The following is a 23,459-nucleotide window of genomic DNA, read 5'->3' on the forward strand; positions in this document are numbered from 1 at the left end:
AGAGACAGAGAGAGAGACAGAGAGAGAGACAGAGAGAGAGACAGAGAGAGAGACAGAGAGAGAGAGACAGAGAGAGACAGAGACAGAGACAGACAGAGAGACAGACAGAGAGACAGACAGAGAGACAGACAGAGAGAGACAGAGAGACAGAGAGACTGAGAGAACAGATAGAAAGGTAGAGAGGAGGAGGGAACAGAGCATCAAAGTAGCCTTAGGATTTGAGCTTGTATCCAGAGAGATACATGGAAAAGAAAAATTATACCCTTCCTATTAACTCAGAAAAGCAAACAGGTTTAGCAGGGAGGGTCTGCAAGTGTTGCTATGCATGTAGTGATGTCAAAGGTGTGTGTATGCGTACATACCCCATTAATCTCATTGTTATTTGTTCAGGGGAGTGCTTTCCTTACCAGATGATAGGCCAAGTTGGATTAACTCTTATGTGAAATAATTATAGTATCTTTGTAATATTATTATTTTTTAGCCAGTAAAAATGTCTCAAAAAACCAAAAAGCCAAAAGCCCCAAACCCAGAGCAACTCTTTCCCCAAAGAATGTCAGAGCTAGACCTCTCTGTCTCTCTCTGTCTCTGTCTCTCTCTCTCTTCCTCTCTTTCTTCCCACCTTCCACCACCAGAACTCACTTAGTAGAGCAGGCTGTCCTCTAGATCTGCTGCCTGCCTCAAACAGACCAACAAACCAACAAACAAGGAAAATGTAGTAAAGAGCATTCAAGATAAAGAGACAAAAACCGTATACAATGTAGCTGTGCCTTACTGGTTTCTCCTTTAACTCCCTCATCAAAGCCTAGATACCCATTCTGTCTTCCAGTTTTTGCATTTTAAATCTTCAGGAAGGGGCAGCTGTGATAAGTCTTTTTCTCAATATTGCTGTGCAAATAGGGATTTGGCTATGCAGGACCCACAGGTGATTTTGAGGCAGTGGTCTGTTCTTAGTGGCCTCCGTGCCTGCTACTTCCTGTCTAGTTATCCAAGAACAGTTTGTGGTTTCACCCCTAAATCCATTAAGCAAGACCGTTAAATTTATGGTTATATGTCCTCGATGAAGTTCTGATGGGAGTTTCTATTTAATAAAGTTAAGCTTCCTTGTTAACTATCTCCAGAGTTTATGTTGAAATTATCAAATCCTTGAGAGATGAAGTTAATATAGTTTACTTTGTATGTCACTGGTACTAAATTTAGGCAGATAACAGCCAAAACTGGGAAGATTTTTAATTTTTGTTTTGAGATTTATTGCATCTAATGTAATTTTCTTGTCATGGAATTTAAACAAATACAATAAATATTTTTAATGCAAATCCAAACTAAAAATCCATCTTCCTTACAGATATCATTAGCATTTATTTCATGACATTTTCTTTCTATATTTTTAATGGAAATAGGGAAAGAATTTTCTGAAACGCTAGTAGGCATGCTGTCACTGCTTAGTACTTTGTAGTTTACTGTAGCCTTCTCTGGTGCTGACAAATGAACACCTGAAAAGGTCGGTGTTGGAAAATAAAACTGCAGCCCTTTTACACAAGCTTGGTTCATAGGAAGCAATCTGAAAGTCATGTGACCTTTGTGCTCTATAGCGCTTGCTTGAGTTCTCAAAGTAGCTATGTAGATGGTAGGGTGGGAACTTGCATTATTTTCCAAGCAAGTTAACTAGTAACTATAGTCCAGTGCCAAGGTGTTTCACTCTGTGCAGTCACGAGTTGCAACATACCCTCACAGTGTGGTGTTTGCTATTTATCTTGTGATAGTATGTTTTTGACTGGCATGATGATGTTGCATACAGGCCAGGAAATGTTACACAAAGTAGTTTGGTTGAACCTCTGTGTGCCTATGTTTACATTAGACACAGTACCTACATTACAGGTTTATTGTGGGAATTAAATTAAAACTCTAAGAACAGTGCCTGGTATACAGTACTTAGTGGCTCTTAATTAGTAATACAATCCTGAATATCTCTTTAGGTTCTGCTTTTCTCCCCCTCCCCCATTTCTGTGAACAAATTAAAAAAAATCAATAGCATTCCCTGCTAGTTGGATTCTCATTCATTCATTCATTCATTCAGTCTGTCTCTACACTTTCTCTAAAATCCATCCCCCTTTATCTCCTTGTCTTTCTTCCTTTGCTTCTCCCTTTTTCTTTCATCTCCCATATATTTATTTGACTTGTTGCATTGAAAGTGGAGCAATAAAGTAAACTAGGCAATGTTTACATACTGGTTTGCAGTACAACATTTAAAACAATTGATAAAGAACCTTAAATAGGCATTATAAACTTTTGAGGAAGATGTCATGTAAGCAGCATAGTGCTTGCTAATCAATATACAGGATCATTTTTGACCAATTTATAGTGTGTATTCCAAAGTATAAAACTAAGTTCCTATATTGTAGTCTCTACTTTGTAGTTAGAAATAATAGTGGTGGTGGTGGTGGTGGTGGTGGTGGTAGTGGTAATAATAGTAGTATACTTTGATAAATATTGTAACCAAAGTGTGAACCAAGGTATTGGGAGTAACAAAGGGTGTGTTTTGTGTGTTACTGCTTCTTTAAGCATTCTGTAGTTCACAAAATCACTGGTCCTTGACAGCTACTGGTGATTGACACCATGCTTCTTAAATGTTTAGTTTATAAAATGGCTACTTCAAAATTTCAGTTACATGTCCCAAATGGGTCTTGCCTACAGATTTGGGTCTACACATAGTCTCATTTCTTTCTTTCTTTCTTTTTTATTTTAAAGATTTATTTTATTATTATATCTAAGTACACTGTAGCTGTCTTCAGACACACCAGAAGAGGGCATCAGATCTTATTAAGGATGGTTGTGAGCCACCATGTGGTTGCTGGGATTTGAACTCATGACCTTTGGAAGAGCAGTCAGTGCTCTTACCCGCTGAGCCATCTCTCCAGCCCCCATAGTCTCATTTCTACATTTCATATGAAAAGAAGTGTCTAACTTAGTATATTCTATTATGGAATTAAAGAGAGAAGAGCACATTCTAATATTTTGCTAAGATAAATAAATGCTCACTATTTAAAGCTCAAGTAGGTATGTGCTTCTATATAGTGTATAGAATTTGAGATCTTACAAGTTCAGTGGTTATCTGAAAAAAATATCCATTCAGAGGCCTTTCAACTTGGTAGGTCAAATTTATACTTAAGCTCTTGAAGTAGTTCACTCTATGTACTGTTGAGATAGTTCTTATGAAGGCATTTAGATGCCAGGATATTTTCTTTAAAAGAAGGGGTGCATTGACCCCTGTTTCTTATTTTAGACACTCAAGGACCTAGAGCAAGAATGTGTTTTCTCCCATTCATTCTCTAATCATTGCACTGAAATGAGTGGCCAGTTTCTTCTTCTTCTTCTTCTTCTTCTTCTTCTTCTTCTTCTTCTTCTTCTTCTTCTTCTTCTTCTTCTTCTTCTTCTTCTTCTTCTTCTTCTGTCTTCTTCTTCTGTCTTCTTGTGGACTACTGCTAGTGCAGCCTTCACTAGCAATACATACTTGCCTGTAGGGAAGAAAAACCTTTTTACAACCTGAGTCTGATTGTTTTCCACTGGAAGTGTTCTAAAGGAGATCATAGTTGTCCTCCTACATTCATACTTACAAAGAATATAAATTTGCGGTGCATTACAGGGTGTATATCTGTGTGTGTCTGTGTGTGTGCACATGTGCATACTAAATCTAGTTGTGAATTTAACCATCATTTCAGAACATTGGTTTTGTAGGAAAATATAGCGATAGAACTAGCTGTACATGCTACTACATACATCTCAGGACTATAAAGAGCCCGTACATATTGAAGGTGATGCTTATTAAATTAGTCAGTTTATATAGAATAAGTACAATATTATTAGAAAATGGAATTGTATTGGTGAGAAGTCAATTTAGTTATTTTGTAAATTTCTTTGCTACCCTTGTCTTCCTGGCATATTAATGTGGGGCTAAACTCAAGATATCATAGCAAGAGAAATTCTGTAAATGTTGAAGCACATTTGTATTTCCATTTCAGTACACTGACTGTAATTTATTCTGTCTCTTATATGACACTTAAGTTCAATCTTCTAATGTCTAATTGGACAAATTGTTATCAATCCAAATTACTCAATGTTGAAGAAAATAGGAATGCCTATAGAAGCTATTAAAATAAGTTTAGAACTTCTCAAATCTATCCTGGAGAAGTTAGACTTTCTCTTGCATCAAAAAGGCTACACACACACACACACACACACACACACACACACACACACACACACACAGAGTACTATTAGCATGTTTAATGTGGCTGAAGCACTAGGTGCAAATATATGATATGCGTCCCTGGGAAAGAATTTGTCTTTCCTGATTGGAATCTTTTCTTGACGTCAGTAAAGTCAAATAATTATAAACAGATTAATAGTTCCTTCATATTTTCTGGCTTTATATAAACTATAATCAATATATTGATGAATGAACACCAGTGTTGTTCTAAAGAAAAGCAGTATGTTTACAGCCTGCGAAGCTTTGCATTAAAGCATTTAAGTGGTTCACAATATTAAAAATATTTGAGTCATTTGCTTTGTCCTGTAAATGTGAAGTGTTACCACTTTAGTTCTCCATTTTTTTTTTTTTCTTCAGAGAAAGGGGCATGTAGGCCATTGCCTTTTATTTTGTAATGATACAATGGCTAGACTACATATACTTTGAAATATACATATACTTTGAAAGTATAGTTTCTGGTTTATGAGCTGTTGTTATCTTTCCATAAGCAAAGCTCTTGAGATGTATGAAGAGTTCATTTTGACAAGCATGAGTTTAGAAGAAATTTAGGGCCTGTATGAATAAACATTAACTAGTTGTTGCTTTGCGTAATATAAGAAAATATACACAATTAATACTCCCTGCTAATTTGTTATGATGGCATTGGAAAACATGGTAGTATAAGTGACAGTTTTGTTCTTCTCTGTTGATTATTTTGACAGTTTCTCTTGAGAGCTCAGAAGTTAATGCCTTAAGCAAATTAAAACTGAGTTAAAACATGAAAATAAATAGAGAGCCAAAGTACAAATGTTCGAGGAATGCTTTTACCAGGGATATCACTACTGAGCAAAGAATATGGCACCCGTCCTGAGAAAAATCAAATTTAAACATTTTTATACATGCTGTTAATACTAAGTTCTTCCACAGCATTTTTGGGAAGACCTCTCAAAATTGTATTATTTTCGCCTACCATATCATCATATTTGTCTCAAGGTTTTTAGTTTAAAATACTTGTCAATGTTCAGTTGTAAGGCTGGTTTTATCAGATTAAAACCAAACATTCTTCTGTGAGTCTGAGAAAGCCGCCTGCCTTTCTCTGAACTGATCAGAACTGAGGGGATCTACTTTTCGTTGGGAAGCCATGGCTTTGAGTTGCACATTTCAATCTGCCTGCGTTTCCCAAGAGCTAAAAACTGAACTAAACAAACAAACTTTTAGATTTGACTCACTCCTGAGTTTTGGATTGTTAGGAAATTCAGGAATAGAAGTTAAAAGTATTGGTAATGGCATTAACTTAAATGGTTGGTTGAATTTTATGTATATTGTTATAAAATTAAGTTTAATAATAACATATTCAAAATTCAGGTATAATTTTCAGTTTTAGGCAATTTATATTCTTAAAGCTTTAAAGGAGTGAATCATCTTGTTTTGTCACATTAATTTTGTAGCTGCATCAGAAAACTAAATGCTATGGTTATTTATAAAAGCTGCTTGAAGTAGATGCATGATAAGTCATTGTAAGGTGAAGTATCTACTAGTAGTAATCACAGCAATTTAGAGGTTATTTGTGTGTTGTAAAGATAGTAATCACAACAGCATATATTTAAATTACTCTACTTAATACAAACAACAATCATATGTCTGGGTACATTGCTTCAATAACAAGGGTAATTTTAAACAAAATTACATATACTAACAGCTTTCTCTATTCCAATTGCTACCACCTAATCTGAGCTCTTATCATAACAATCAGATCTCTCTTTCTTTCTGTCACTCCTCTTTTTCCCAGCCCCAGTTCCATCAATCATTACAAATCTGAATGCTTATTCTACATTAGACTCTGGGTGAAATCTCCGAGGAAGTTGTAGGAACAAAGAGTCATGAGACATAGGCCTGAATCTGGGTGTGGACTGTATAGCCCTGAAAATCCAGAATTGGGGAGAGTGAGCTAGGGTGGGGGGAGGATGTTGAGAGTTTTGAGACCAGCCTGAGCTGCACAGGAAGACTATCTGAAAACAATGACAATAAACAACACTAAAAGGTGCTGAGAGAGAAACAGATGGGTTAGAGTTCTATATATAGACAGAAAGGTGGAGGAGAGATCTTTAGTCCTGTTCACATTGAGTTTCCAAGATAGCAGGGAAGGCAAATATCAAATAATTGTGATCTGATAATTACAAAGGGGGGAGGTCAGAAACCACGGGTCACTTACTACAAGAGAACAGTAACGTTAGAAAAGATGAATGGTAATGAGGAAGGAAGAAATGTGAGTGGAATATGCACTCAAGTCCAGTGAAGAATGCAAGGATAGGTCAAAACTGACAACCACTAACCAGAAATGTCATAGTGCTGTTTACTGTCTACCAACGACTTTGGAAGGAGATAGAAGTTTCAGAGCGTGGGATCTTAATTTTATGGCCTAAATGTTAATTAAAAATGCTAAGGCCAAATGGAATAATAACCCCCTCCATAGCATTCTTGTGGAGATTTAAATGAGGCAACATAGTGAGTCTTTGAGCACAGTGCTAACAAACGCACAGTAGTGGGTTGCTGATACATACATAGAAAAGACCACGGCCTATTGCTTTTCCCGAGCTTTTGGTTCCTCCTTCAGTCAGTAATACATATGCATCCACAACCCTTTTCTGAAATTCTAAAACCTATGAAATCTGAAAATGGCCTTTCTTAGTTAGGGTTTCGATTGCTGCATCAAAACACCACGACCAAAAAGCAAGTTGTGTGTTGCGGGGAGGGCTTATTTGAATTATGCTTCCATATTTCCAATCATTACCACAAGAAGTCAGTCAGAAACTCAAACAGGGTAGAAACTTGGAGGCAGGAGTTGATGCAGAGACAATGGAGTGGTGCTGCTTACTGGCTTGTTCCTCATGGCTTGCTCAGCTTGCTTTCTTATAGAACCCAGAACCACCAGCCCAGGGATGGCACCACCCAAAATGGGCTGGACCTTCCCCATTGATCAGTATAAGAAAATGCCTTACAGAGGATGAACCTAGTTTTACTGAAACTTAATATGCCAAGGATGATTTAGACCCATGAGAGGCCTCCACTTTTTTGAATTGAGACAGAGTATTGGGGGGGGGAGGACAGAGAGGACAGGAGGGAGGGAAAACTGTGGTCAGGATGTAATTAAATTAATTAGTTAAGTAATTATTAAAAATAAATAAGTGGCTGGATGATTAAAAAAAAAAGAAGGAGCTGGATCTCATGAGGGCATTTCCTCAACTGAGGCTCTTTCCTCTCTGATGACTCTTGCTTGTGTCAAACTGACACACAAAACCAGCTGGTGCATATAGCCTTTTATAAATCGGCAATAAAACCTGCCCTAGTAGAGTCTGTGTACAGACTTTATTTATCCTGCTTGGTGGAACACCAGTGTCTCATTGCTAAACTTGAATGCAACACAGTGTGCTACTTTGGGTTTTCCTGTATGCTTTGTTATTTGTAGTATACATAGCCATATTTCTCAAACTTGAACTATTTGAAATTTCAAAACATATCTGCCTTCAAAAGTTCCAGAAATGATTGTGGATTCATGCTATCCAAATTAATTAGAACAGACAAACAAAAAAGCAAACAAACAACCAACATTATATCCTCCATGTCCTTCTGTGAATTAGGAAGGCCTTAGGACCCCCAGAGGTTGGAAATATTGTATAGGTTCCCCTTATGGTTTTCATGATTAACTCTAATCTGACCACAGAGTACATCTTGAAAATGTAATGTCCTTCCTTTTGAACGTTTTGTTTCAAAGGCCACTGCTCCCAACTTGCCTGAAGCATAGAGTAATGTCTCCTTTGTCTTACTTCCTCCCCCCCCCTTTTTTTCTTCCTGGGTATTCCTGTCCAGAAATTAGTGTGTATTATTATCCTCCTTTCTCAACCCAGTTCAACACAATAGTTCAACTGTTTCTTCCCAGAATTCTTTTTTGTACTTAAATGAATTTATTAAATGAAATATTTGAACAGGTATTGTGTCCCAGTAGTTGTTAAAGTGTTAGAGTTTAGAAGCCAGTGAAATCTCTACTATGAGGGGACCTGTTTTCTAGTAAGAAGAATACAACATTTAACTAGTGCTCACAAACTTACAGATAGCGGGGTAATGCTGTGATAATAGTGGATAGTGTAGTAGAGGAGGAGAAGCTGCAGATCTTAGAGCTTAGTATTTAATTATTGACTTGCTTTTATATGGTTAGATTGCACATGCCTTAAGGGAAAAGCATGTCTTATACTTCTAGATACCATAAACTGCTGGCTGTTTAATAATGGGTACTTTCTTAATGTTTGCTTGGCTCATGCATTCATTCATCCTTTAATTAACCGAGAAAGTAGAATTTTATTTCTTAAACATCAATCTTCATTTGGCTAACTCGTCGACACAAGTGTATTTAATGCACTAATTACTTCATTGAAACATTGAAATACATGTATTTATGTAAGGCTAGCTTCTCTATTCCTATCTTTTCTTTTAATTCATAGTCCAAGAAGAAAAAAAAATTGAAGTCCAGGTCTTCATATCTCAGTTGGTTTAGTACATAGTGAACAAATGTGATTTCTCTACCTGTAGGAGAAGCTCTTACTACAACAGCTTTATTATTCCTGCGATTGTTTTGCTGAATTCAGATATAATGTGGCTTTTACAATTTATTCTTAGGAACTTTTGTTGAATACCAAAGTGGTGAGCATACATTTCCTGAACATATTCTGAGGTGGGTCATGTCTATCAAACAGAAGAGACTGTTGGATTCCCATACTATAGTTGCCTTTTCCTGACATTCAAGTTTATGGTGGTACAGTTCATTTTTTATTGTTAGGACAGGCTTAAAAAACTAATTTAATGTAGTAACAGTCTTTTGCTTCATGAAGAAAACAGAAGTCCCGGACTTTGATGTCATATTTGATCTCTTGTATATAAATATTTTATTCTTTTTATATCGAAAGAACAGCTTGAGAAGAAGATCCCAGAAGGAACGTGGTTTTCTTTTGTTTTTCTTTTCTTTTCTTTTCTTTTCTTTGCTTTGCTTTGCTTTGCTTTGCTTTGCTTTCCTTTTCTTTTCTTTTCTTGTCAGAACAATAGCAGAAAGAATTTTGATTTGTAATAGCAAAAAGTCTGGTGGCTTAAAGTTTGATGCTTCAACTTGACAGTATCTCTGAGGAGGTGTGGTTACTGTTAATAAAAATATAAATGTATTTTCCTACTTAAGTGAAGAAATGGATAGTTACAGGTGTTAAACAGCAAAGTATGGCAGATAATTGGAGCTTAAAGTCAGTATGGTCATCTCATCTTTTAGGGTTTTGGCCTTTGAAAGCAGGACTATATTTCTTTAAGTTTGTAGTGTCTAGCATGTTGCCAGTTCATCTAGCATCTATTCATAAATATTAATTGTGATGGAGGACAGTATTGCCTAAAATGATGTGTTCCTGTTAGAAAATGACTCTTATGTTAGAAAGGAGATGAAAGAGTGACTGAGGATAATTTTAAATCCAGGTAGTAAACATTTCCATGATGTTGAAAGCTAACATTTGTTCTGTCATCCTGGAAGCAAATCTCTACATTGAGCTTGCTTCTAAAAATCAGATTATAGATAATTTTCTTGGTGAAATAAATAGAACAGAGAACTACTAAACTCAAAATCTCTATGAAGGATTCCAAGGACTGCTTAGAATGTTGATTTTGATTACTAGGTATTCAAATAACCTGGAATTCTTTCGATTGGTCTTAGTAGCTTTGAAAGTTCCGAGTATATGATCTTAAAAGTTGGAAGGCAGAACCACTTCCTTGTAGGACAGCCTCCAATCCGAATAGGTATTAGGCAGATGTGCCATATAGAGGAGTTTAGGCCTGCCTTGTGTCTCTTGACTCCCTTGCTCCCTTTCCTCAAGATATTTCTAACTTGAAATGTGGGTGGAAGCTATACTAGGGTACTTTCTCTTGAGAACTCAGGCAGTACCCTCACTTCCCCAATTTTTGTGATTGTTTGTTCAATCCTCTGATCTCTAAACTAGAACTTATATAGTAGATGCAAATGTTTGTTATATTGATATGAATGCATCGTTCTGTATCTCATTGTATTTCATTGTTCTGGCCTTTTTTTTTTTTTTTTTTTTTTTTTGAGCAAAATACTTAAAGCTGGGTGAATAATTGACCATGCATTTTTTGTTGTAATGGCCAACTTATTGATCTTCTTTAAAAGAGAATTGTCAAATACAGTGATTGAGGTTTTTGAGTTGACGATGAGAGTTTTGAGTTATATCTAATTTAGTTGTTCAATTTCTGTGGTACTAGACTAGTTTCACAATGTTTATAAAGCACTGTATTACCATGTAACATTGGCCATGAGAGAGTTGACTCTTTACATCTTGCTCCTTTTGTTAATTTCTGCCTGATTGAGAAAATTAAAACTTAATTTTCTTGCCATAATGACCTTTAGCTTTGCTATCAGAACTTCAACATTAAGAGTTTATAGTAACTCAGCCATTTCTCTTTTTCTTAAGGGGTTGAGACTCTAGAGCAATACTTTTATAATTATATAATGCTATATAATACTACACTATTATATTTAATATAGCTGATCATAAATGAAGTTTAATAAACACTGATTGCTTGAGTAATGCATAGTTTGATTGCTTCTTCAGAGTTGCGCTTAATGAAAATATATGGTCACTATACTTATTGATGTAATATGCCCCATTGTAATGACCATTATCATTATATTTGCATAATAAAAACTTAGCAAAATGACTTTAATCAGTGCTTTTAATTCAAGGCTGTGATTCTAATTTTGGGGGTTATTTTTGTCTTATCCTTTTAAATGTTCTTTCAAGTCCATGTATAGCTCTCTAGTTTGTGTGAAGGAATAAGATCCATGTTTGCTTTTTTTGTGGTTTGAGGAAACATATGTACGTCTATATATATTAAATTCATAAATGATTTGAGAACTTTTCTGGGAAGAACATATGGATATGAAATGATAGTTTATCTATTCATTTTAAAATACTGTTTTTCTGTGCTGAGGGCCTAACTCATGGTCTCTCATACATGTCTATTGAATGCTCTACCACTGTGCTATAATTCAGTCCTGAAAGTAAACTTTGATACAATTATTTTCAAATGTGTTTTAAAGATCAGTTCATATGAACATGTTTGAGTTAGTCTTGCCCCAAAGCAGCTCTTTACATTTTTTTGAACTACTTACTGTTTGGTGTCTTTGTTACTATGATGGAGTGCTCCTGTATATTGAGTTTTCACTGCCACTCATTGGTTTTCTATTGATGATCACTTAATTGTGACTTAAACTACAATATTAGTGCATTTTTAGTATACAATGGCTAAAAGAAAATCACAATTTCTGAAACTCAGTTTCTTTGTCCCTGCTAAAGATTTAACTTTTCAGCACACCATAGTCATTTCTCTTCTCTCAATTTTAAAGAACGGTTTTAAGTGTCACTATGTTTATGAAATATAGTATTTGTGAAATTTAAATATTTTTTTAAATTCTTTTTTGTTTACATGTGTATGTATGTGTGTGTCTGCATGAGTGTCTGATGCATGTGTACAGGTGTCTGTAGGGTGAGAAAAGGTATTGAATGTTCTGAAGTTACAGGTAGTTATGAGCCACCTGACTGATTTGGGTGCTGGCTACTACATTTGGGTCTTCTCCAAGAACAGTATGTGCTCTTACCCACTGAGCAATCTCTCTTGCTCCTGAAAGCAAATATGTTAGTGAGAGAAATGGATTAGAAAATAGCTGTATTATAGTAAATGTTCACATTTATATAGGATGTATGTTTCTGTGCTGGAATAAAATTTATAAATCAAAAATTCAAGAGTGAAGTGTTTTTCTTTATGGCTCTCTATCATAAGTAATTGGAATAATTTTTTATGTGACTATAATTTGCTTTGTGCCCTGGGGGTACTCTATCATTCTTGAAAATAACTGTTAGAGAAAAAAAAATCTTTGAGAGTAAAATATAGTACAATCATTATCCAGTTTTCAGAGTTTCACATTTGATTTGCCAATAGTCAAATTTTAAATTTTAGAGACGTTCTAGAAATAGAAATACATGTACTAAAATGAATATCCCAGGTCAAGGGATCTGCAAAACTACCAACAGGACATCATAGGACATACACTAAGTAATATTTTGCTTTAAGTAGTACAAGGACCAAGAGGGAAAAGTGAAAGGTGGCCTGGGGCCAAGTCATACAAAGCCTGAATACCTTTGGGTTATTAGTCTTTGCAGGACCAGGATGAAGTAAATATTTATGAAAGGGAGTATGAGAGTCATTCATAATCGTTATTGCGCTTTAGTGTACCAAGCATTGTTTTAGACATCAGAAGCACTGCCCACAATCAGTCAGAAAAGACTATCTATCCCTATACAGTTCATATTATAGTGTGTTGAAAAAGATAGGAAACAGTTGGGGGTGTAGCTGAATGGCAGAGTGATTGCTTAACATGTACTGAGCCCTGGGTTATATCTCCAGCACTAGAGAGTAAAAAGCAAAAGGTAACATAATGAATAACATTAGTTTAAAGATTGTTATATTAAATATTATTTGGAGAAAGACAAGGGAATGTGTGGATTAGGCATATGTTATTATTAGAATAGAATTACCAGAGTAAGCCTCACTGACAAAAAAAAAAAAAAAAAAAATCATTGGTAGGAGAATGAAGGGGCAAGTTGTACAGATAACAGAAATGAACAATGCAGGTAGGGGGAAGAGCGAATTTGTGTGTGATTGCTTTTCTTGGGAGCACTGAAGTGGTTAGTGTGAATGGAGCTAGTTGAATGAAGGAGAAGCAGTGAAAGATGAGGTCAGGGATTATCTAGTCATTGTAATGACCTTGAGTCCCATTGGATGGGAAAATAGAGTCATTGCAGGTTTGAGCTGGGGAGTGACATGACTTTGGTTTTCACAGTATACCATTGTCTGCCCTTTTCAAAACTCACTGTAAGAGAACAAAAATAGAATGAGGGAGACAAGGTAGGAGGTTACTAAGGAAATCTAGGTAAGAGCGGATGGTGGCTTTAATTAGGTTTGGTGTGTGTGTGCTTGCCTCTGTGTGTGTGTGTGTGTTACTGAACAGTCTGTTGCTAGGCTATTGGAAATGAAGAGTGACTTAATGTAGAAGTGTTCAGCATAGAAAATGGAATACAGGGGTACCATTAGTATAAATGTTACTCTCTTATTTGTAAAATGAGATGTTTGCTTATATTATCTTAAATTTCACCCAAGTCTAATTGTCCATATTATGTGGCCTATTGTGAACAAAAGAATGTTAATTCAAAGTAGAGAAATGTGAGAAGATTTTAGACTCTTCCTGTAAAACCAAGTGAAAAGATAGCTAGCATTTCTATTTTTTTCTTGGGCTTGTTTTCACTGATTAAATTGTCAACATGTGTTTAATTGAGATACAGTGTTGAAGCATTTCTGACATACATGTGTCTTGATATAGGAATTTGACTAAAGCAAATATTTTTCTTCTAATTTCTATTCTGGATTTGGAAATGTAGATGTTTCCAATCATAACTGTCTAACCCCAAAGGGATGGAAGAAAAGGAAAGTAGACGTTGCTTGAAGAGTTATGTAATCTATCGAAGAAACCCAGATGGGGAGGCTCATTTCAGGTCTGTAATTGTGCTTTACAGGAAATCACATCTGTAACTGTTCATGAAGCTTTTCTATAACTCACCAGAAAACGCCAGAAAAGAAATGGAGGAAAAGGGTCTATGGTGAATTGATTTTTTTTTTTTTTCGAGACAGGGTTTCTCTGTGTAGCCCTGGCTGTCCTAGAACTCATTTTGTAGAGCAGGCTGGCCTCGAACTCAGAAATCCGCCTGCCTCTGCCTCCCAAGTGCCAGGATTAAAGGTGTGCGCCACGACTTTTTTTAAAGATTGCTTTAGTTTTGATTTAAATGACCCCCCTTTTAATCTTTTGTGCTTTTTTGTGATGTTCTTAGTGTGTGTGTGTGTGTGTGTGTATGTATGTGTGTGTGGTGTGCACTTGCATGCCACAGCACGTTTGTGGATGAGTGGAGGTCAGAGGACAACTTTGGGTATTTCTTGGTCCTCACTTCCTTATTTAATTTGAACCAGGGCCTCTTTGTTGTTCCTTTCTGTATGGACAGATAACCCATTAGCTTTCATGGGTTCTCTTGTCACAGCCTCTCCTCTTGTTGGAGTAGTGGGATTATAGATGCACAGCACTGCACCTGGCTTAAGGTGGGCTATACAGTTTCAAACTTAGGTTTTCATGTTTATTCAGTGAGCACTTTCCTTACTAAGCCACTTTCTAAACTCCTCTCCTCCCTCCCCCAAGGTAATAAAGATTTATTGAGTTTTATGATGATTTAGTACAGGACAAGAAGTTTGGATTCCTAAGGGAATTGAAGCTTTCAAAATACAAAAAAGATCCATACATGCACTAGTGCATTTGCCATGGTTGTTCTAGGTTAGGATGGTTTTTAATAGCACAGAGTGGATAGTAGTAATTGAAGGCAAATTCCTGAGATTGCGAGACCAAGCAGTTTTTTTTTTAGTAGACATTTTCTTTATTTACATTTCAAATGTTATCCTCTTTCCTAGTTTCCCCTCCGAAAATCCCCTATCCCTTCCCCCGTCCCTCTGCTTCCCAAACCACATACTCCCTCTACCTGGCCCTGGCAGTCCCCTATACTGGGGCTTAGAGCCTTCACAGGACCAAGGGTCTCTACTCCCATTGATGGCCGACTAGGCCATCCTCTGCAACATATACAGCTAGAGCCACAAGTTCTACCGTGTGTTTTCTTTGATTGGGGGTAACTGGTTAGTTCATATTGATGTTCCTTCTATGGGGCTTCAGTCCCCTTCAGCTCCCTGGGTATTTCTCTGGCTCTTTCACTGGGGAACTTGTGTCCCGTCCAATGGATGACTGTGAGCATCAACTACTGTATTTACTAGGCACTGGCAGAGCCTCACAGGAGTCAGCTATATCAGACTCCTGTCAGCAGGCTCTTCTTGGCATCTGCCTAATGTCTGGGTTTGGTGGTTGTTTATGGGGTAGATCCCCAAGTTGGGCAGTCTCTGGATGGTCATTCCTTCAGGCTCTGCTCTGAACTTTGAGACCAAGCAGTTTTGACTTACTGAAAACTCCCAGTGCAATCCTCTGTAGTGAAAGATGTGTATTTTACTTAGTAAAAATTCATGCCAATATCTATGGCTATGTTAGATACACTTCATTTGGCTTCTTCTGTGAGGAACAGAATGTGAAACAAGTATGAAGGGACTGCACATGAGATGGTGACCCTGCAAGAGTATATTATATGTGCCATCCTAATTTGCTTGAGTGTACTCTGATGCCATTTATTATGCATTTCTAGAAACATAACATCATCATGAAGAGATGTGTAGTTGTACTTAAAACAGTGAAATTTTGACTTTATACTGATTGCATGCTATTGTAAGATTCTGAATTATCTTCTGAATCCTGAATTTTATTGAATTGTTAGATTTGTTACATTTTAACATTTTACTCATTAAGTAATGTTTGCTATATGTGAAATAGTTACTCTGTTTTATTTAATTTCATAATCTTTTAGGCACTATTCATTTCAGAACCTTTTGAAAGACTGCCAGGGAACAGAAGTTTGCTTACTGCTTTGTAGTATTTTAATACTGTTGTGGTACTATCTAATATACATATGAAAGTTTGATCTTAATGTCCATATTTAAAATCAAATAGCTAACCCTCCCCCCAACTAAACCTTCATTTGAAGTTTCTTTCATTTTTTTTTTTTTACTTTTAAGGCATTTTATTAGATATTTTCTTCATTTACATTTCAAATGCTATCCCCAAAGCCCCCTATATCCTCCCCCCCACCCCCCGCCCTGCTCCCCAACCCACCCACTCCTGCTTCCTGGCCCTGGCATTCCAGTTTGCTTACTGCTTTGTAGTATTTTAATACTGTTGTGGTGCTATCTAATATACATATGAAAGTTCCATCTTATTGTCCATATTTAAAATCAAATAGCTCATCCTCTCCCCAACCAAACCTTCATTTGAAATTTCTACCATTTTTTTTTTAAATGTTGTAACGGGTGTGTTATTTGTATGTTGAGTTTTATTTTTTGACAATTTTCATTTGGTAAAAGATGAGAATCATTGAATTTCTTTAATTATTGATGTCTTGGTTGACTTATGAGTTTCTTTTTTCTGACTGTTATTTTCTTTTGTTTGTTTCCTTTTGGTTTTAATAGAACATTCAAATAAAAACTTTGGCAGATGATGTGGTAAGGTGGTGTGAACAGCATGTTATTGCATTGCTTGTGCATGTTATGTTTTTATTAAAAAAGTGGACATTAAAGCATATATATGCAACACATAAAGTGACTGCACGTTTAGAAAATATAGCAGAATAGGATCATTGCCAATAGAGCAATTCACCCCCTTTCACATATGTATGTGAGCAACCGTAGCTAGGCACAGTGGTACTTACCTGTAATTCTCACATTTTAGAGACTGAGGAAGGAGGATTGCTTCAAGTTGGAGGTCAGCCTGGTAGATACAAAGAGTTCTAGGTTAGCCGGGGCTATTGAGTGCCCTGCCCCACCTCAATAAAAAGAAACTACCTCAAAATTACCCAAATAATTGGGTCAGATTCCAGCTATGTTTTTTTTTTTAAATCATTGTAATATGTAACAACCAATATTTTGATGCATACATGTAGACTATAAAAACATGGCTGTTTTCTCTATTGATAGATAAATATATTGTGAGTATATTAAATTCTGATATTAGAAGAATTTGTTTACAAATCAAATATGTACTATTAAATTTAAAAAGCTTATATTTTTGAGCTCAGACTACCATAGTAATTCTTGTTGAAAGTTATAAGCTAAGATTTAAATGTTCTCTTTATAACTAAGCTTTCCTGAATGGTATTTTAAAACAGTTTCAAGTGTTTTTTTTTTTTTTTTGTTTGTTTGTTTTGTTTTTTTTTAATATGAACTTACCTATCTACAAAAAATGTTAAATCATATTACTGTTTTAAGGAAATGAAGGTATGTAACTTAACTTCATTTTCTTACCAAAATGTAGCTGAAGTACAAAGCCATTTTTTTGCATTAGAATGAAAGGTGTAGAAAGCTCAAGTCTGTATGTTACCAATGCTGATACTCAGTATAAATGCTTTCACTGTATAAGTACTTTAAGTGGTGTATAATGAATGGAGAAAAGATATATTAATTTAATGCCCAACTGCATATTTAAATGCTTTCATGTCCACCAAATCTTTTTCTTTTTTCACCATATCTTTGAGTAAAATTTGACGCAGTTTATTTGGGATTACTAAAATTGTTTTTCTTGAGATGTGAGAAGCAATTATCTAAACCAACTTAAGTTTCCTCAAAGAGTTACACAACATTTACTAATACAGTTCAAATAATTTTAAAGAAATACTTGTAATGTGAACGCTGAGATCAGAACCAGGAACTCATGTATTTAAGGGAGTCACCTGTTGTGTGAATTGAGGGAATTGGTTTGGATGGCATTTCATTTTTCTTTCCAGCTCTAAAATATTGTGGTTTCTATCTCTCTGTAAGCAACCATGTACTCAAATAATTTCTGTAATCCCAGGTAAGCTGCTTAAAACTGCTTTCTTCAAAGTACACGTGTATAAAAAAAGCACCCATTATTTCAACCAATAAAATAAAGACTATGTTTCTTAGGGGGTAAACAAACATAAACTGTAATAATGTCTGGAATGCTTTCATATTCTTAAGGTTATTTAAAAGGATGGTGGTAACATGGCAGTGTACATTCACTGTCATCATAGCTAACATGTGTGTTTGCTTATTGTGACCTGATGACATTGCATGTGCTTCCTAACAGACACCTTAATAAAACTGAGTTGTCTCCAGTTTTATGAATATTACTAATGTTTGATGTCAAATATTTGGTGATTTTTAAATCAGATGGTCCATTGACAAGCAGCTAAAGTCCTTGACTCACTTGGTATGAAAGAGCAAGCTCATTGTTAGTGATTGTACATGGTATCAATAGTTTAAAGAAAATACCTGTAAAGTAGTAAGTTTGTCAGATAATATTAAAAGGGGGAAGAAAATATTTCTGTTTATATGTTCAACAAATTGAATGAGTGCTTTAGCTTTGTTTTACTTCCTACTGGTGCCAATGATTTGGGAAAGAGTTGAGGAATATGGTAATAACAGTAATTAGTAGAATCAATGCCCACCAAGTGGATTTGACTTTCACAATTACCTACAATATAAGAAGAGGAAATAGTGAGAGAAAAGGGTATCTTCCTTTCCTGACTGATTCTGAGTTAGTGATTTTCCCGTTTGGATTTAAACTCACTGTGTCTGTCTTCAGACTCCATGGTATTAGGCAACTGCTAAAATGACAGTTATTCATATATACTGTCACAGTTTTTACAGTGTGCAGAAGAAAAAACATTACCCTAAAATTCCCTTTGAGTTTGCTAGCAGTTGTTCAGTTTCCACTCTCCCTTTCCATAGCACTGAAGTTGGCACCAAAGCCTCATTCTTCCTAAAACAACCACCACAAGATTTTGATCCAAAGTGTCTCTTTACTTATTTCCTGTGTAAAGAAAGAAATGACAAGTGACTAAGTTTTACTTTTGAGGAATGTTTTCTTACCCCTAGACTTCTAAAGCTGAAGAACTACTTCAAGGTTGCAAAATAGTCCAGTCTCTAACTGGTGCTTGCTGCTTACAATAACATTTTGTCAAGAGACAATAATAATATATATTATACTAAATGCCATTTTGATGCTTTCATTCTTCTTGTTCATGAATCCTGATTCTTTTCTTAGGGCTTTATTTTTGTTTTGTTTTGTTTTCTTTCTCTGTTTGTAGCGTGACCGAATTACAAGTTTCAGAAAATCTGCCATCAAGAGAGAAAAGCCTATTATTCAACATTCTATTGATTCTCAAGCTGCAATGGTTGAGATCCCCCCAGCTCTGATAGTACATGATGACCGATCTTTGATTTTGTCTGAAAAGGAAGTTCTGGACCTCTTTGAGAAAATGATGGTGAGTTTGACCTCTAATTTCATTGTCATTTTAAACTACATGTGTCCAGAATAACGCTGCATCTTAAATAGGAATGTTTGTGGGGAAGTTTTATGCCATATAAACAACAGACATAACCTTGTTGAGATAACAATAGCATTTCCACGAATATTTGAGATTGTTTGTTTATTTATTTGCTAGAATGTCTGTCCTAATCATAGTGCCTAAAATTAGGGACAGATTTATTTCTTTGTTCTCTAGTATTTTGTAGTTTGTGATATAACAAATCAATTTTCAATTAACCAATTTGCATGCTTGCTGGTCCAAAGCAAAGTGAGCCTAAGTCTACAAGGCCTGTTGAGTATATGAAAGATAGTTGGGAAGATACAGTTTAAAATAAACAACAATATAGTAATTGGAACCAAGTAATTAAACCTAACCCTTACCCTAACACTATCCCTTAGCAACAGTCATACAAGTTACATTTTGTAGTGTACTTCTTATGTTTCTTTTTGTGTACTCTAAAGTATTTCTAAAATAATAAGTATAATACTTGGATTTTTCAACATTTTTTTTTTTAATTTAGAAAAGGGATAAATGAAACATTGGGTAATTTCACATTGGTTAGCTTGACCAGATCTCTTTTAGAGACCCTAAAACATGATTTGTTCATTTAACTTATTAATCTTATGTATGAACATACATTTTATATAAAGAATTCAATAACATTTGTTGCATCCCTTCTTTACCAAACATGTCCTAATCTATCTTGCATTATTAATATTATTCAATGAGTTTCCTCCTCCACTGTCCTGTCTTAATTAATAATGATGATAATAGTAACAAACCCAGAAACATTCCTTGAGAATATTTTGTTAATAACATTTTCTGTCTTTCTTATTTTTCTCTCTTTCACTGAGCAGTTATGTTCAGTTAACTGGACTTTTTTGCTTCTTGTTAACATGGGTGATTTTTTAATTCATGTTCAGATTCTTCTATTTGTGTACACAAGTGGTTTCCATTCCTTTTTACCTCCTTAGACTCCACCCCCCTCCATTTTTTCCACTATAAAGCAGTTGTGCTGTCTGGTGTCAAAATAATTTCTCCCAGAGATAGTTAGCAGCTAGTCCTACTGAGTCAATTCTTCAACATAGGTTCCTTCTTTCCAGGAGACTCTACATTGTAACAAATTTACAATAACAACTAACTATTTTTGTAGTTGGGGGCAGGATAATAGGGAAATAATTGCCGAAGGATTTTAAGACTTTGTGTAGCTATGGGACATAAGTTAACAGAGATCTATTTTATAAAGCAGTAACTATAATAAATAGTATATTATATTGACAATGTGAAGATTTAATAAAAAGTGTTCTCTGCACAACATTATTTGAAATAGTACATAATGATGAACTAGACTTAGTCAATCAACAATGACTTCTTTTTTAGAACATTATGTTGTATACAGGAAATACAGTTGAAAAATTTACTTGTAAATGGAAAGTGAACATAAGTGAATATATTCAGTGAGTACATATCTTTATAGTGAGTATGTTATAAACTTTCTCCCATTTTTTTTTATCAGATAAATCCTGACCATTGTTCAGTTGCCAACATTTCTTATCAGTTTACTACCTTGTTTTACTATCTTAAGCACTGATAACAGCAAAACAGTTATACTGATATATGTATGAATACCATTTACAAATGAGCATATATTACTTTAAAATAATAGTATAATCTTAACAGGAATAGCCTTTATTGGAAACATGGGGTATTAGAGTAAAGAGTTTGAGGTGGAGCATTTCTTACCTTATCTTTAGCTGCCATTATAGAACATCACCAAAGACAACAGTCTTATAATAGAAATCTGGTAAGTATCATCATTAGAGTTGACTGGGAAAAAGAACTGAACTTTTAGATATGAAATTTCTTGGTTTTCTTCACTCCTTGTAGGTACCCTCCTTACAAATAATGTAAAACATTTTCTTGTGCTATTTGATGAGTTATAAGATGATCTTAGAGTCTCTTGATGTTACCTATATTCTGCTGTTTCTGTTAACCAGTATTTGCAGTTCTTAGAATTACCATACAACTGTGTATCCTGTTTAGACTAATGGTGTGTTTGGATTTTAGGATGAAATAATCCAAGTGTAAAATGGTTTTTCTACCATTGTATCAAATAACACCTTTCACACATTTCCTTTGCAATGGGTGCTTAACAGCAAATGGATTACATTATAATTTCCAATACAATGGATTATTAAACATTTTTGAGAAATAGCATGTTTTCATAAAACTTCCAGTGAAAAGCAACAACAGAAATTTCTGATCAAATTTATTCTGTCTCATTCTGGTAATCGATAATCTTCCTGCTTGAGGATCAAGCATACCAACAGCATTTCACACTATAGAAGCCATTAAAGACTAAGTTTAAAATTACAAGAGAAAAGGATGTTTTATAAGCATTAGCTATTTTATTATTAATCATTCACTAATGAACCCCAATATAACAGTTGATTTATTTTGAAATGAATGAAAACTCGTAAGTGGGAGGGAAGTTAATTAAAAGAACTAGGTGGTGTGGTAGTACATACCCTTAGTAGTAGGAGGCCAAGATAGGTAGATCTCTGTGAATATGAGACCAGCCTGGGCTATATAGGAAGTTAAAGGCTAGCCAGTAGGACTACATCCTGTATAAAAACCGTGGCTCACCTTTACTTTAGATTATGAGTGTTTTCTTGACTTTCACATTTACTTTGTTCATCAATAAATCCCTTCTTATATTATAAACATATGGATATTTGACATAGCAAATGTAGACTTTCTAAATATTAGTCCCAGTGCCATTGCTGACCAATTTAAAGGTCTCGCATATGAAATTCTTAGGTGATTATTTTATAGAACACATACTCTTTACAAAATACTATTTTAAAACTATATAGATATGCTTTGCATCTTTGGCATAATTTAATAATGCCTTAGTTATATGTAATAAGTGCTTAGTTATTGATTTTGTATTCCACCTGTTAGAATTCTCACAGGTCATTCTAAAGCTTTTAATCTTGTTCTTTCCCCCCTTTTCTTCATTAATTTACACAGAAGAGTGGCCTCTGGGCACCAGGTGCTCTACTGTAACCGAAACATATTGTATTCCCTTGACTGCTATTAAAGGACTTTTTTCTCACTCAGCACCAGGTTTTAAGAAGTTGGTTAGCTTGGCTGAGAACCTTTGAGTGCTCTAAGCATAAGTAAGTTTAATTAAGTTACCATGAAATACATTATTCGTAAACTAGGCCTTCACATCTATAAAAAGCCAAGGAGTAGTTGTCAGAAATGATTAGATTTTAAGAAATTGTTTAGGAAGTCGAATTCCTACTACAGCTTACATTTAAATTTTCTACATCCTCAACCCATATTTTAGACCATGCTCAATACCAGGATTTTTTGGCAGATAATACATTTTATTTTCCCGTGAAGACTCATACGAAAAACATGTAAAGGAGTATCAACATGTACTCAGGAAACAGATGAAAAGATTAACCTGGGTCTGGATGCATTAGAAGAATTGCCATTATTTTATCATAAAAGTCTTACAGGGGAACAAGAAGGAAGATAGGTGTGGAAGTAGGAGAAATTAAAGAGCTAGGTTTGCAAATTCACTTCCCTGGGAGACAGGTTCATAGCCTGCTTGCTTCTGTTTTAGGTCTGCATGTAGAAATGTCTTGAAAATAGCACTTTTGTTTTAAAAGGCTTTGTTGCATTTATTGTGAGTACAGTTTAGCTATTATTAATTGATCTATGCTATGTGCTAGATAGTGTGCTATGGGCTACAGGTTTAGAGGTAAATGTAGCACCTTGCCTTAAAGAAAAGAGAGTTCAGCCACTAGAGGTAAGCAAAGCTACCTTAGTTCTAGGATTGCTGTGGATCAGCTGCTTTAGTGGGGATGTAATTCCCTGAACCTCTCATGGGTGCTCATGAAAGAAGCAGATGAAAATGTAAAATGTGAAAAGCCAGTGTCTACTTTTGAATTATTGGCCTGTTAGTCCATTCTCATAATTTGAGTAATTCAGCAAAGTCTAAGGGGGTCGGGGGAGAGAGAGAGAGAAAGAGAGAGAGAGAGAGAGAGAGAGAGAGAGAGAGAGAGAGAGAGAGAGAGAGAGAGAGA

General features: G+C 35.3%; 1 protein-coding gene across 4 annotated transcripts in view; it reads left to right on the forward strand.

Annotated features, from left to right (window-relative positions):
• Diaph2 (diaphanous related formin 2) overlaps nt 1-23,459 on the forward strand; it is a 678,308-nt gene that overhangs the window by 31,752 nt on the left and 623,097 nt on the right. For 3 of the 4 annotated variants that reach the window (XM_021152792.2, XM_021152793.2, XM_029473660.1), the window contains exons 2-3: nt 16,502-16,534; nt 19,138-19,314. In XM_021152792.2, the coding sequence (XP_021008451.1) occupies nt 16,502-16,534; nt 19,138-19,314 (210 nt within the window). The remainder of the gene's footprint in view (nt 1-16,501; nt 16,535-19,137; nt 19,315-23,459) is intronic. The other variant, XM_029473659.1, reaches the window with a different exon arrangement.

Source organism: Mus caroli, chromosome X (assembly GCF_900094665.2).
Source record: "Mus caroli chromosome X, CAROLI_EIJ_v1.1, whole genome shotgun sequence".
Taxonomy (NCBI): domain Eukaryota; kingdom Metazoa; phylum Chordata; class Mammalia; order Rodentia; family Muridae; genus Mus; species Mus caroli.